Raw genomic sequence first — 13,122 nt, forward strand, 5'->3', positions numbered from 1 at the left:
CAATAAGTATGTAATATTAATGAAATAAAGCACATTCAAGTCTATCAACGCGCAGCAACCATGCTTACCATAATGACGGCCGTGATACATGCAAGTGACTCAACTCCTCTAAAGAAATAGAGAAGACCCGCGGCAGTCATTGCAAAAGGCGTACTTTTTACACCTCCTAAATATACACTAGGGGCAATCGAAATTAGACATAACAGGATGAACGTTAAATGGTAAGCGTAAGTCCGTTTATTATCGCTCCAAGAAAGTCCCGATATGCTCTTCACAAATTCATCCGTCATTGCGTCTCTGGAAAACATTTCGCGGACCCTGACCGGCCCATTTTGCTGGAAAATTGTAGGCTTTTCTTCCAGATAGGGCACTGATTCTTCTAAAGCGGTAGCCCACTCACTGGGAACACCTCGTCTTAGCCAACCAGTTGATTTGCTTTCGTTCGATCCAGGACAAAGGGTCACTACCGTTTCCAAGGGCCCACCATTGTCCACTGCGAGAACAGGTTTTCCTAATTTCATTGCTTCCAAAGGTACGATTCCAAAATGTTCAAAAGAAGGTGTGTAAAGCAGCATTTCACTTTTTTGAAGCAGCAAGTCCTTCAAGGAAGAGGAAATGGATGTTAAGAAGATGATCTTTACTTGAGAAGATTTCTCGCCGATTGCCTCTTGGCTTTGCTCCCATTGTGGATAATGCAAAGTCATATGAGAGAGCCCTGATTTTTCTGACAATTGCTGAAGTTCCAAAAGATAATCTCTATTTTCTTGTACTCTTGCATCGTAACCACCGGCGATAACTAGCTTGGTGTTTGTCTTTTTGCTCTGTAAGGTGAGAGCGAACGATTGGATAGCGAGTTCTATGTTCTTTTTCCGTTCATAGCGGTTCACACTCAAGTAGAACTTCGCATCATCAGGCAGTATAATGTTGAAGCGTCTGGTATCTGCGTCTGGGATTTTTTCGTTTTCCAGTCCCACACATGGGTATATGACATTAGGCTTTCTCGATGCGAATCTGAACGTTTTGGCAAACACTGATCTGGTAAATTTAGAGTTCACAACAATGCAATCTGCCGCATTCATGGTAAGCTGTTCGAGTAAATCGAATGGAATTCTGTAGGCCTTTTTCACCAAACTGGTCCGTCGAGCCAGCAACTGATCAGGGAAATGGCAATAGAACAAAACTCTACTTGACTGGCTTAACAATGCAAGAAAAGGGACACACGTAGAGAGCTGATCAACAATATACAGATCGTTTTCTGCAATTTTCCCGCTAACAACAAGCTTCCCGATCAAATATAGCTGACGCAGGTTAGCAAACAGAATAAACAGTTTCCCAGAGACATTTGTGGGTAGAAAATCGCCCATCACCTCAACTTTCAGCACATCATTCTTCACCTCTTCAAAACAATGGGTCTTGTCACAATGACTCGTGTATATGACAACTTCATGGCCCTTTTCCTGTAAACCCAGGGCTGCATCAACAACCAATCTTTCAGCTCCTCCAATGCCTAAATCAGGGTGCACAAACGCAATGCGTAGTTTCTTGATTGTAGACTGACCTTCTTGAGCTTTTGAAGCCATCTTGGTGGGATCACAAGGTGCTCTTAAAGCTTAGTCTCTTGAAAGAAGTGTTGATCTTTAAACTAGATGGATCATCAATATTTTCCACTCTAATAGAGGACCAAGACTAATAATCAAAGAAGTTAAGCAATGTTTCGCCCTTTTGTCATCAAAAGAGGATTCTCAAGAGCCTGCCAGGCTTTTCAAAGCATCAAAGATGATGAGGGCTATCTAAAGAGACGTCTTACGCTGCTAAAAGACAACAACTCGCTAGATGAGAAAGATCCGTTGTATAAACTCATCAGAAATGAGGAACTTGACGAAGTTGCCCAGAATATACCTCAAAAAGAGTTTGAGCATAGATTTAGGACTGAGATAGAAGCTGCTAAACTTGGGAGCCATATTGGTAAAGAAGTACGAGAGATAGCGATGTCCAAGCCTTGGACAGGTGATGAACACTTCACTGACACTTCACTCAGAATGCTGATGGACTCAGTTAAAGGCGCAAAAAGCATTCCTGGCAAGAGTTTGGAAAATTTGGCATTTAAATCGACCACAGATACCGCAAAAAACCTTAAGGGCGTGGATAACAAGAATTTAAGGATTAGAGACCGTTTGGAAGCAGCTCAAGACAGTATAATCAGTTACCGGAATGAAAAAGAGGACCTAAAAGGCGAGAAAAAAGAAGCGTCTGAGTTCCATACGCTTTACGCCGAAAAATTCACACCGATAGGGTCGTTCGAAAAACTCCGAACTCTTGCAGATGTCCGGATCGAGGAAAGCATGAAAAAAGGTGAATTTAAGTCTACAGGCCAGTATCGAGGTAAAAAGTTGGCTATGGAGTCACCAAGGCCATACGTAGATCGTACTGAGCATCATCTCAATGACATCTTGGCAAGACAAAAGATATCGCCACCTTGGATCGACAAGCAAAGTTCAGTTAACATAGAAATATCCCGATTGAGATCGACCTTTGCGGACAGTTACCATAGGGAGCTTATTTTCCAAATGGATGCCAAAAGAATATTTGAGCGCGGAAGTAAACCTCCAAATATATTTTACTTGGATGAGATTAAACTCTCTGCCTTTAGCAAATGGGCGAAATCCTTCAATACTATTGCCCAATCAAAGGTCAACGAACTTAATAACTCTTTGAGATCGTACAACCTACAAGCTCCGTTGTCAACGCAGAAGTTTTACTTATTGGTTGATAAAGAGCTTGCCCGAGCCCTCAGTGACACAGATGTGTCAGAAGTATTCGAAAAAGAACAAAAATTGCGGCTCTCACGGATGACAGAGAGCTTGAATTCGCCGAAGACCTTGGGATTGGCGTGGCCCAAGCTTCTCAAGTTCTGGTAACCCAGGCTGAAAACGATGAAAAACGATAATTTAACAGTAGTAGTGTGGTACATATATTTTAAATAGGGTAAAGGCGCATTTCAAAAAAAGACCTAAGCTACGATTGGATGCGTTACCTTGACGTCTTCTTGCAAAGCATCGATATTTGTCTCTGCGGCCTTTTTCTTTTTGTAAAATCTTGTATTTCCCGGTGCGAAACCTCCATTACCAAAGAGTGCCCATTCTGGGGTTTTCGCGATGTATTCCAGATGATTGAACGGCTTTCCAGATTCCAAAAGCTCGAAGAACTTTTCGAAATCAATATGAGTCCACCATTCACCATCAATTTTGAATTTGGTGTCAGCGATCAGAATACAGTTTGAATGAGCATGCTCAGCTGCGACATCATATCCCAAGCCTCTTTTCTGAAGCTCAGCTGAAAGTGCCTTGACAAAATTCACACACTCCTCATAAAATGGTATATTCTGCATTGTCAGTGGATTGCCATTGCCGTCAGATGATCCACAAAATGTAGCACCTTTGACTTCAATAAAGCTTGGCAAACCTCTCTCGACAAGGTCAGCATATGCACTGATCTCATTCATATTGAAACCTTTCACCAACGTCATTCTGAAGACAGTGCGCTGATGCGATTGAGAAGTTTTCAAGATTTCAAGACATTCCAGCATCCTTTCCCAAAAGTCCCGATACAATGGTCTGTCAATCTTCTTGAGCTCACTCTTCGATGGAGCATCGATGGATACATACAGCTGTGTGACCTTTCCCAAATCTCTCAAAGGTTGTGGATGTTGAGCGTTGCAAACCAGGAAACTCGAAATTCTTTTTTGATGTAGTAGTTTGACAAATTTGCTGATAAACGGGTACATGATAGGTTCTCCCACCAAAGAAAGCGCACAATGGCGCACTTCAAATGCTTTTGCGAATCTTTCCGCTATTACTCCCGGAACACCTCTCATTTGTTTGATTTTAGAGTAATGTCCCTTGAGAGCGTCCTCTAGAATATACTCTGGATCGTCGACTTCCCAGCGCCAATTCTTGGAGACTGGATTTGTACCATGGCGCCAACAGAAAACGCATTTGGAGGAACATGCAAGAGATGGAGTGAGCTCCATGCACCTACTTGACACGATATTAAAAAGTGAGTGTTTGTAGCATGATCCTCTACCACGCAAATCATTTTTAGTCCACCGGCATATCTTGACACCGGAGTGAGAGCCTACCACAGTGTACCCTTGCTTCGTCAAGTTTTTAAAAGTGGGACTATTTTTGGCGACCATTTGCTTGATTTCATTGACGTCTTGTAACTCGGATGAAGCCCCGACATCCTCTAGGTCTATTAAGGATTCTTTAGTGAGTTCGTCGTTGGGCTCCTCGGCATTCTCCGTCTCCAAGCTTTCATCATATTCGTAAAGAATAGGTTCATCATCCTGCAGCGTATTTGCCAGAAGTTTTGCCCATTCCATAACACTAGGATCACCACCAAACTTCATACAGACTTCTCCCACTGGGAAAACTCTTCTACCACCCTGCTTGGCAAGTAGAAGATCAGCCTGCCGCGCCTGATAGCAGAACTTCTCGGGCCAAGATTCGGAGTCACCGATACCCAGGACGCAATAGCCCACCAATTTTCTCAGAGATAATCTGTCAATTCGGAAATCATTAACATTTTCTTCCATGGACTGAAGGAAAAAGTCCAGAGGTGAATCTGTCTCATAAGAAGGAAGTACCATGACGTACAATGCGTTACTACATGGAACATTGACAAAATAGTCATCAAAATCGCTAAGTTCGTCTAGGTTCATTAGCTTTGGCACATGCTTCAAGCCCTTGATATCCGACAGGACACTAGTCACGATCTTAGCTGATCTTTCGGCGGCACCTTGAAGCGAAGAATAGAAAACGTAAACTTGCGAGCTTATCAGTGTCTCATTTGACACCGTAAGGGCCTTCTTGAAAAACTCAGACTGGGATTTGCTACCTGGTTTTGATGCTTTGACAATTTTGCGCACTTTTTTGCTTTTTTTCGCTGGTTTGAAGGCTTCGGTGAAATCGATTGCTAGCTCTTCTACTTGTGTATCGTTCTGGGGTGTATCTTTGATGTTGTCCTCGATTTTTTCACTAGTCTTGTTTTTGGAAGAGCAGTTACCACCACAACAGCCTCCTTTCTTTCCTCCTGATTTAGAAGAGCAACAACCACCACCCTTTCCACCGCAACAAGTCTTCTTTTTCGTTTCATCCTCAGAGTTTTCTATTCTCTCTGAATCGGGAATTTCGGCCTGCTTCTCATTTCTCGCAGCGTCATATTTGACCAACCCGTATATCACAAGGGCCGCAAGCCCAAAAGTGAATCGTCCTCCGGACAACACATAAGTGGCTGCCACAGACAGTATGAGTAGGTGGTCGTCAAGATCTTTCAGAAAATCCATAGATTCAACACCAAAAAATAGCTTTCCAAATGTTCACCAACTGTTGACTGCAAATATTAAAGTCAAAGATTGTAAGTGGTGTTTATGCACTTGCTTTTATAGCTCACAATCTGGGCGCTGCGATGCGATGCGATGCGATGCGATGAGATGTAGATCACTTATATCCAATTTTCAAGAATGAACCTCTAATGACTAGTCATGTGACAGAGGCGTCTAGCAAGCCAATCAGAATCGGTGTCATTACACATCGATGTTTCTGACCAGGATTAGTTCGTCTTTAGAATGTCTGATGTAGGAGTTAGCCGCCACGAATGCCTTTGCTCTCTGAAGTTTCTCGAGATATTCTTTTTGTGTGTCTTTCGCGAAAAGTGTGTGATGAAGAATTTCAATACTTTCACAGATTGGGACAACATCTGCTTGTTGTGCTCTGAGATAGTCGTTGAATTGCGAGATAACCCATTGTAGCGCCTCAGAAGCAGGCTGGGTGTTCCGATTGTGTACTATCCATAGATAGAGCAGCGTTTCATAAGAGTCCAAAGCGACATCTGAACCTGGTTCCAATTGCAATAAGTCAGAAAGCCCGGTTTCGAAAAAATCTGGATCCAATCGCATCAGCTTGTTGACGCTTAATAGATCATGCTTGTGAGTATAGATGTATTCCTTCTCCAGTCGTTTGAGCTCGGAAATAGAACTTTTGATAATCTTAATCTGTCCTGATTTGTAAATCTGAGCAGCATGCGCCCTATAACCATGCAAAGGGTACTCTTCAGTGCTCAAATGAACAATTTCGGTGCTGTAAGAGTTGTGCTTTGCCTCTAGAGCTGCCCTGAGATTCTGGAGACCTTGTAAACGGGGCCTGAGATTGAGTAACGACTCGGTTTCGGATCTCTCCAAAGAAGTGAATAGATCAAGCAACCACATCAGGCACGTATTGTTGGTTGCACTTAGCATGTAGAGTATTCCATCATTGAGCTTTTCCTCCAAAATTAGCTTTTCGGACTCCTCCGTGATTTCGGGAGAAAGGTCAAATGCGGACCGCGTATAGTCTGCGATGGTAGGTAATCTTATAGAGCTTTCTTTAGAAATTCGAAGCAGCGTATCGGGCGGCAACTTTATTTTTAGTGCGACAGTGTCGCATATGTTATCTTGCAGAACAAACCCGTAGCCCCATAGGAGCTCTTCGTTACCCTTGCCGCCGTAATTGTTGAAGAATTCACCACCCTCGTCAACAGTCTCGAGCACTTTTAAACAGAACGAATCATCGCTGTGCATCCACTCAACTTTGGAGTGGTAATTATGGTTCAATAGGTCAATGACTGGCAGAAGGATAATTCTTGTAGGATTTGCTGAGCTATTCACGACTTTTTCTGGAAAGGCCCGCGACAGAAACATAATGCTCGACCATAGAAACGCGGCGAAAGACCACCACGGTAGCTGAGCTGTATTTTCAAAGACCTTAGAAGTTAATTGGGCATATATTTCGTCTTCTCCCTGGCTTAAGATGCTTTCTACCTGTGCGATTCCCATTTTAACGTCATGCTCGGTACCCAGGACTTGAACCAATGCAACTTTCCACTCCGCAAACATCGATTCTAGCTTTTGGGCAATCGAAGTGCGCAGATTTGTGTTTCCCAGAAGATCGAGTTCTCTGGGATTCCAAATCAAGGGAGAAGCAACTTCTTTTGGTAGGGCTCGAATATACGGACCAAACTTCAATTTCAGATCTTCTGTATTCATCATGGTCGGATTAGGATCGAATTTCAACTTGGCAAGTAGCAGCTTAAGTAAGGAGTTGGTGTTTTGATTGCAATTGAAGTAATTTTCCGCTAATTGACCACCAAACAAAGCATGTTTCGGTACTTGAAGTGTTGCACGCGAGATTTTGGTAGATGCAATCGCAGAAACGCCTTTTTCCGGGGTTTCGACGAACACCAAACCGGTGGGCCATGTTATACCATTATCAGATCCCCAAGCCAGTAATTCAGATAACTCCCGGGATAGCATTCTTGAAGGCTGATGTTTTTCGAGATTCGATGGAGCAAGCACATTTTCAATTTGAGATAAAAGTCCACTATAACTTGGTTGATATAAATATCGCCAGAGTTCAACCATGCCATAACAACAAGCAACACACACTTCTTGAAAGCCTTTTCATGGTCTGTTTGTATCGACCAGACAGGTTCTAGAAGGTCCGCTTACTCAAACTCTTTCTCAGAATTTTGCACCAATCTGGTGTGTGTCGCCGTTATTGTATCTGATGCTAGCGTCCCCATAATCTCGAATTGTAGTTTGAAGTTGTATGTGAAATGGTTTGAAACACACCAAATAGACGTTTCGGTAGCATGCTAATTCTGCCTCTATCTACATCACATTTTTGTCATCATAGGCATGTCCACAACTCTCAGTAGTGGTTGTCGCCAACTAAAAGCTATCATCACCTAAAAGTAAATTACCCAAGATAGAAGCCAATCCCAACTCTATCACTTCGATGGTTGAATGAAACGTCAAATACGCGGCATCGATACGTCAAGTGTGCTTTTCATCTCGAGAAGATTCAATTTACTACGATTGGTGTCGTTCGCTGAGCACCTAGACTAGAATAGACTTTAACTACTAAGATAGGATTTCGGAATAGTACTGAAGTCAGGAATTCTACCTGCAAAAGCAGCTTCCTCCGCTCTCTTGAAGCTGGAAGCGTTTTAGGCCAAGTAGACGTTCTGTTTTGACCATTTCTGTATACTGTGATGATAGTCTAATAAACCAGATCAATATTGTATTGAGATCCGCTATGAGATCGAAACAACTTAAAAGACAAACAGAACATCACAAAGGCGTTTCTGTCACCACTGGCTGAGGGTAGAGGCCAGATTTTCTAAAGCTTGTTACGTAGTTAGAAATAATGAGCGAACCTGCGTCTACGGGCCCCAATCTACGGCGCAATTCTCTTCATCAGCGGAACTTACTGCTGAGTATGCGATTGAACAATGGTCGAGGCCGCAAAAGCTTTGGAAACTCAGCCCGGACGGCATTGAGCTCGAACACTATACGAAAACCTTGGCGCATGTCACTTACTCATGAACCAAAACCATCGGGATCTGGAGGTCTTGTCTCTAGTCATCGACCGAAAGATGCGACGACCAGCTCGAAACCGGCTTCTCCTACGGCTGTCAGAAAAAGCATTATCAACGCCTCATCAGAAATCGAACCCATCGCTGCAGCCAATAAACCCGCGGAAACATTTGCATTGAACTATCGAGAATTGTCGCTGGACGACTTCGAGGTTGGGAAAAAACTCGGCAAGGGAAAATTTGGTAAAGTATACTGTGTCAAACACAAGCCAACGGGCTTCATCTGTGCACTGAAAGCCATGAAAAAAAGTGAAATTGTGCAGTATAACGTTGAGAAGCAATTCAGGCGCGAGGTTGAGATCCAGGCGGCACTCAAACATCCAAATCTCACCAAACTGTACGGTTACTTCCACGATGACAAGCGCGTATACCTCTTAATGGAGTATCTTGTCAATGGAGAGCTTTACAAACATCTAAGGTCGCACGGCCCTTTCAACGATATTGTGGCCTCACATTTTGTATACCAGATGGCAGATGCCCTCGATTACATGCACAGCAGGCACATCTTACACAGAGATATTAAGCCAGAGAATATCTTACTCGGATTCCAAAATACCTTGAAGCTTACAGATTTCGGTTGGAGTGTTACCAATGTTGGTAGCGCTAAAAGGAAGACATTATGCGGAACAATGGATTACTTGTCTCCGGAGCTGATAAAGTGGCGTGAATATGACAACAGAGCAGATGTTTGGGCGCTGGGCGTGTTGGCATTTGAACTTTTAGTCGGAAACCCCCCTTTCGAAGAAAGCTCCAAGGAACTTACCTACAGACGCATTCTAAAACGAGATCTTCGTTTTCCAAATCACGTATCAACGCAAGCTCGAGATCTCGTCAGCCGCCTTCTGGCATACGAGCCAAATGCAAGAATGCCACTAAGAGATGTCAAAAATCATCCCTGGATAGAAAAAAATCGTCCATTTTGGTGAAGCTGGCCTTTAGAACCAAAACACCCTTCTATTTACAAGATACTAAGAAAGAGTCTTGTTACTCCTCACTATTTTTGGTATTGCTTTGGCCCAGGATTTCGTTTTTTTATCAGTTATCATGAACACCCTGCCACCTTGCATCATCCTTCCTGTTCTTCCAGCTCTGTGGACCAGATCAATGGCCGTCTTAGGTACGTCGTAAAGTATAACGTTCCTGATCCCGTGAAAGTTCAACCCTCTTGCCATCAGATCGGTGGTCACCAAGACCTTCAGAGAAACCTTCTTTTGGCTGGCAGTGACCGGTTTTGTTCTATTCATTCTGATATTCGAATTGGGTAGAAATTCTGCGGTGTCCTCAATTAGTTCCGAAACGGTCGCATTAGATTCAAGAGACTCGAGAGGTCTGGCAGGCTTGACAAACAAATCAATTTTTTGAAGCCGCTCCTCCACCGTATCTTCTCCGGTCAAGCTGATGCAGTCATGGCCATATTTGGATCTCAATTGTTCTTCGACTTTCTTGGCATCTTTCTTTTCATTAACAAACACGACGCATCTCTTTTCGAACCCTGCCTCCGTGCCGTCCTTCAAGACTGCATAAAGGATTTGAGACAAAACCTTCATTTTTGAACCTTTGTATGGGTTGAGGCTAGCGTCGATTAGTTTAAAATCAATTTTCCGTGATATTTTGTGCAGCTTGGGGGTTGTAATTGACTTTCTGGTTGGAAATAATCTGTCCATTGTTTTACTGAACTCATTAGGAATGGTCGCGGAACAGAAAATTAGATGATTAACATTTGGAAATGTTTGTATAGCGCTGTGAGTCTCCTCCAACCAAGATTTATCCATTAGCGTATCGGCCTCATCCAAAACCACAAATTTCACGCCAGAAAATAGCCGGTCAGGCCTGTTGATGATCCTAACTTTGAAAGTATTCAGGATTTTTCCCGGAGTTGTGACCATAACATCAATCCTGTTTTTCACAGCATCTATGAAGTCAGTGTATGAGGTGTTCATATTCCATCGGAATGCATTGAGACCCAATAACGCAGCGCTCTGACTAACAGTTCTGTAAACCTGCTCAACGAGCTCGTGCGTCGGAACCAAGATGACGGATCTGACTATGGCCTTGTCCTTGATGAGATCCCAGCTTTCGGGCGTTTCGTCCTCCACACGCTTAAGGTAGTCGAGAAGAGGCACTAAATATGCAATGGTCTTCCCCGAGCCTGTTTCTGCTGCAATAGTGTTGATTTGAAGCTGCTTATCCATAAGCGTTCGTGCAATTTTCTGGGTAACTGCGACCTGGATCGGCGAAGGCTTAATCGACGACACATCTTTACTGCTGTCCAATGCAATCGACTCCTCAGATATGACCTGTTGCAATGCTGTTCGTACTTTTGGCAAGATTTTCAGCTGCTCGAAGTCAGATATCTTTTTCAAAACTTCTGCAGTTTTCTGAGTTTCTGCTTCACCTATTTCTTTGAGCCCTCCAAAGCTACCGTAATGGAAAACGCCACGGTCTTGTGCCTTTGCATTGCCAGTTTTGGCAGGTTTTTGGACGTTTCGTATGTCATTTTGCAACTTAAATCTGGCAGGTCCATTACTTACTCGTTTGCTGGCAGGTTTTCGAGAATAATATCTAAAACCTTGTCTCAAAATTCTGTTGATAGCCACAGCATTCAGTCGATACCGTAAGCCATCCATGTTGTTGAAGATGCCTTTCATAATCGTATCTCATCGCTATCTTAAGCTGTGTCTTTTGAAGGTCCAATATAATAAACTTGAATTGAGAGATCTCCAAAATTTTTCAATGTCAAGATCGAACAAATCGGCAAAAAAGTTAAGGCCAAAGACGACCATAAGGCCCTTTCGTGGTTGAGAATTTGAGCCCTAACGACTATGAAAGACCTTACTTCGCTTTTTGCGGATCTGAATGTTCTTTATAACAGCAATAAACATTCCGAAGTTGCTAAGACATGTCAAAGGCTGATAGAAGGAGGGGTTGAGGACAGGAAGCCTGTTTTGAAACAATGGCTCATTGCATTGGTGAAAAGTGACCAGTACAAAAAGTCGTGGGATTTGTTGACACAATTTGGCTCGGAATTGAATGATGGGTTTTATCTGGAAAGACTATACGTCCTTTACAAGCTAGGTTATGCCAAAGAATTCGAAAAATTATACGAAGAGGTCAAAAAAGCTGTGCACCAGGACAATTCGCAGAGCAGGGGTGTGCTACATGTTCGTGCCCAATTTTGTTTCAAAAACGGTAAATATGACGAAGCAACCGAAATATACAGGGTATTGGGGCAGAACAATGAAAACCAGCCTGATAATGAAACGGAAATTGCGTGTAACGAACGCGCTGCATTATCATTTTCGAGTCTCGCAAAGGAAAGCGAACCACACACGGCCTTCCACGATGATTCTTACGATTTTCTTTTGAATGAATCTTTGATAGCTCTCGCCCAGGGTCGCACCCAATTGAGTCTCGAACATCTTGAAAAAGCAGCGGCATTGGCAGCACAAGATGGTTTGGATGACGATAAATTTGCCATTGGTCTCCAACGCGCATACGTGCTACAACTTTCAGGCAATGTTAAAGCTTCAAGAGCTCTACTTCAATCCTTGCTGGAAAACAGCCAGACCGGATCTACAAATTACTTGCTTGCTTTTAGCAATCTCAAATCACTGCAAGACATATCGAAATACACCACGAACATCCCACTTTTGCTTCGCGAACTGAACGCCCCCAAACTTAGCGGTATAGTCGGAACCTTGGGATTGGAACAGCAGAAACGAGTGTTGAGTAACTTACTGTTTTTAAACCTTTTCGGCAAATCTAGCATCCAGGCAAAAAGATCTACGCTTTCCAAGACGCTTGCCCATTACCAAAAGGTTGTAGACGATCCGATTCTGGAACCATATCAATCGCAAGCCAAAAAATTGTTCCACCATGCTGAGTCTGTCATGTCGTGCAGTCTTGAAGGAAGTGTTGTTGGTCTTGTTTTGTTGGCAGTTCAACTACAGGTTGTTGAAAAACAATACGATAGAGCGATCATTTTGTGTGAGAAATTCGTGAATAACAGTTCTGATTGTTTCAGTACATCCTACCGTACCATTTGTTACGTTTTATTCGAGCTTTACCAAAAGGCTGCAAGATCAAGACCTTCACATATTCTCGCCCAAAGAATATACGACAATATGCGTGATGAGTATGTTATTGAAGACCCACAATTCTGGAGATTCATAGCATTTAAAATGCAGGCCAAACAATCCTATGAACATGCGGAAGAGGTCTTCGCAAAGCTTCAAACTCTCTGTCCGTCTTTGTCGCTCACGGAACTCAATGGTGATAGGCGCGAACAGATCGGGGAGGATTTAGACTCCCTGATCGAAACTGTTGATGTAGAGGCGTTAAAAATACAAGGAATCTCACCATTTGACAGTCGGACCAGGCGTAGAGGTGAATCAGCTCTGACAAAAACGATCAAGAGAAGAAGAGTTCACAAGAATAGGAAGCTGCCTAAGAACTGCGACCTTGCATCACTGCCAAACCCAGAGAGATGGCTGCCACTCAAAGACCGCTCTGACTACAAGCCTAACAAGAAGGTGGCGGCGAAATTGACACAAGGTGGCTCCGCAACCCGTAAAGGCACCCAGAATTTGGACATGTCCAAAAGTTCCAAGACGAAGAAACGCAAATAAAAGCCTCGTGTGGCTTTGGGGA

The 13,122-nt window shown here is 43.2% G+C and overlaps 7 protein-coding genes across 7 annotated transcripts; 3 read left to right on the top strand and 4 right to left on the bottom strand.

Annotated features, from left to right (window-relative positions):
* Positions 1-44: 44 nt before the first annotated feature.
* Positions 45-1,580, bottom strand: ALG2 (LALA0S05e06084g1_1; the record flags this gene model as incomplete). Its single annotated transcript, XM_022772350.1, has 1 exon — positions 45-1,580. The coding sequence occupies one exon, from the start codon at positions 1,578-1,580 to the stop codon at positions 45-47; it is 1,536 nt and encodes a 511-aa protein (XP_022628683.1).
* Positions 1,581-1,709: 129 nt separating this feature from the next.
* On the top strand, positions 1,710-2,918 carry LALA0_S05e06106g (LALA0S05e06106g1_1; the record flags this gene model as incomplete). Its single annotated transcript, XM_022772351.1, has 1 exon — positions 1,710-2,918. One exon carries the CDS (start codon positions 1,710-1,712, stop codon positions 2,916-2,918), a length of 1,209 nt encoding a protein of 402 aa, XP_022628684.1.
* A 92-nt stretch (positions 2,919-3,010) lies between these two features.
* Positions 3,011-5,344, bottom strand: TYW1 (LALA0S05e06128g1_1; the record flags this gene model as incomplete). Its single annotated transcript, XM_022772352.1, has 1 exon — positions 3,011-5,344. One exon carries the CDS (start codon positions 5,342-5,344, stop codon positions 3,011-3,013), a length of 2,334 nt encoding a protein of 777 aa, XP_022628685.1.
* A 240-nt stretch (positions 5,345-5,584) lies between these two features.
* On the bottom strand, positions 5,585-7,348 carry RKM1 (LALA0S05e06150g1_1; the record flags this gene model as incomplete). The annotated part of the gene is made up of 1 exon (XM_022772353.1): positions 5,585-7,348. The coding sequence occupies one exon, from the start codon at positions 7,346-7,348 to the stop codon at positions 5,585-5,587; it is 1,764 nt and encodes a 587-aa protein (XP_022628686.1).
* An 895-nt stretch (positions 7,349-8,243) lies between these two features.
* Positions 8,244-9,398, top strand: IPL1 (LALA0S05e06172g1_1; the record flags this gene model as incomplete). The annotated part of the gene is made up of 1 exon (XM_022772355.1): positions 8,244-9,398. One exon carries the CDS (start codon positions 8,244-8,246, stop codon positions 9,396-9,398), a length of 1,155 nt encoding a protein of 384 aa, XP_022628687.1.
* Positions 9,399-9,440: 42 nt separating this feature from the next.
* MRH4 (LALA0S05e06194g1_1) lies at positions 9,441-11,099 on the bottom strand (the record flags this gene model as incomplete). Its single annotated transcript, XM_022772356.1, has 1 exon — positions 9,441-11,099. One exon carries the CDS (start codon positions 11,097-11,099, stop codon positions 9,441-9,443), a length of 1,659 nt encoding a protein of 552 aa, XP_022628688.1.
* A 195-nt stretch (positions 11,100-11,294) lies between these two features.
* Positions 11,295-13,100, top strand: SRP72 (LALA0S05e06216g1_1; the record flags this gene model as incomplete). Its single annotated transcript, XM_022772357.1, has 1 exon — positions 11,295-13,100. The coding sequence occupies one exon, from the start codon at positions 11,295-11,297 to the stop codon at positions 13,098-13,100; it is 1,806 nt and encodes a 601-aa protein (XP_022628689.1).
* Positions 13,101-13,122: the final 22 nt, after the last annotated feature.

The sequence above is a fragment of the Lachancea lanzarotensis genome, scaffold LALA0S05 (genome assembly GCF_000938715.1).
Source record: "Lachancea lanzarotensis genome assembly LALA0, scaffold LALA0S05, whole genome shotgun sequence".
Classification (NCBI taxonomy): domain Eukaryota; kingdom Fungi; phylum Ascomycota; class Saccharomycetes; order Saccharomycetales; family Saccharomycetaceae; genus Lachancea; species Lachancea lanzarotensis.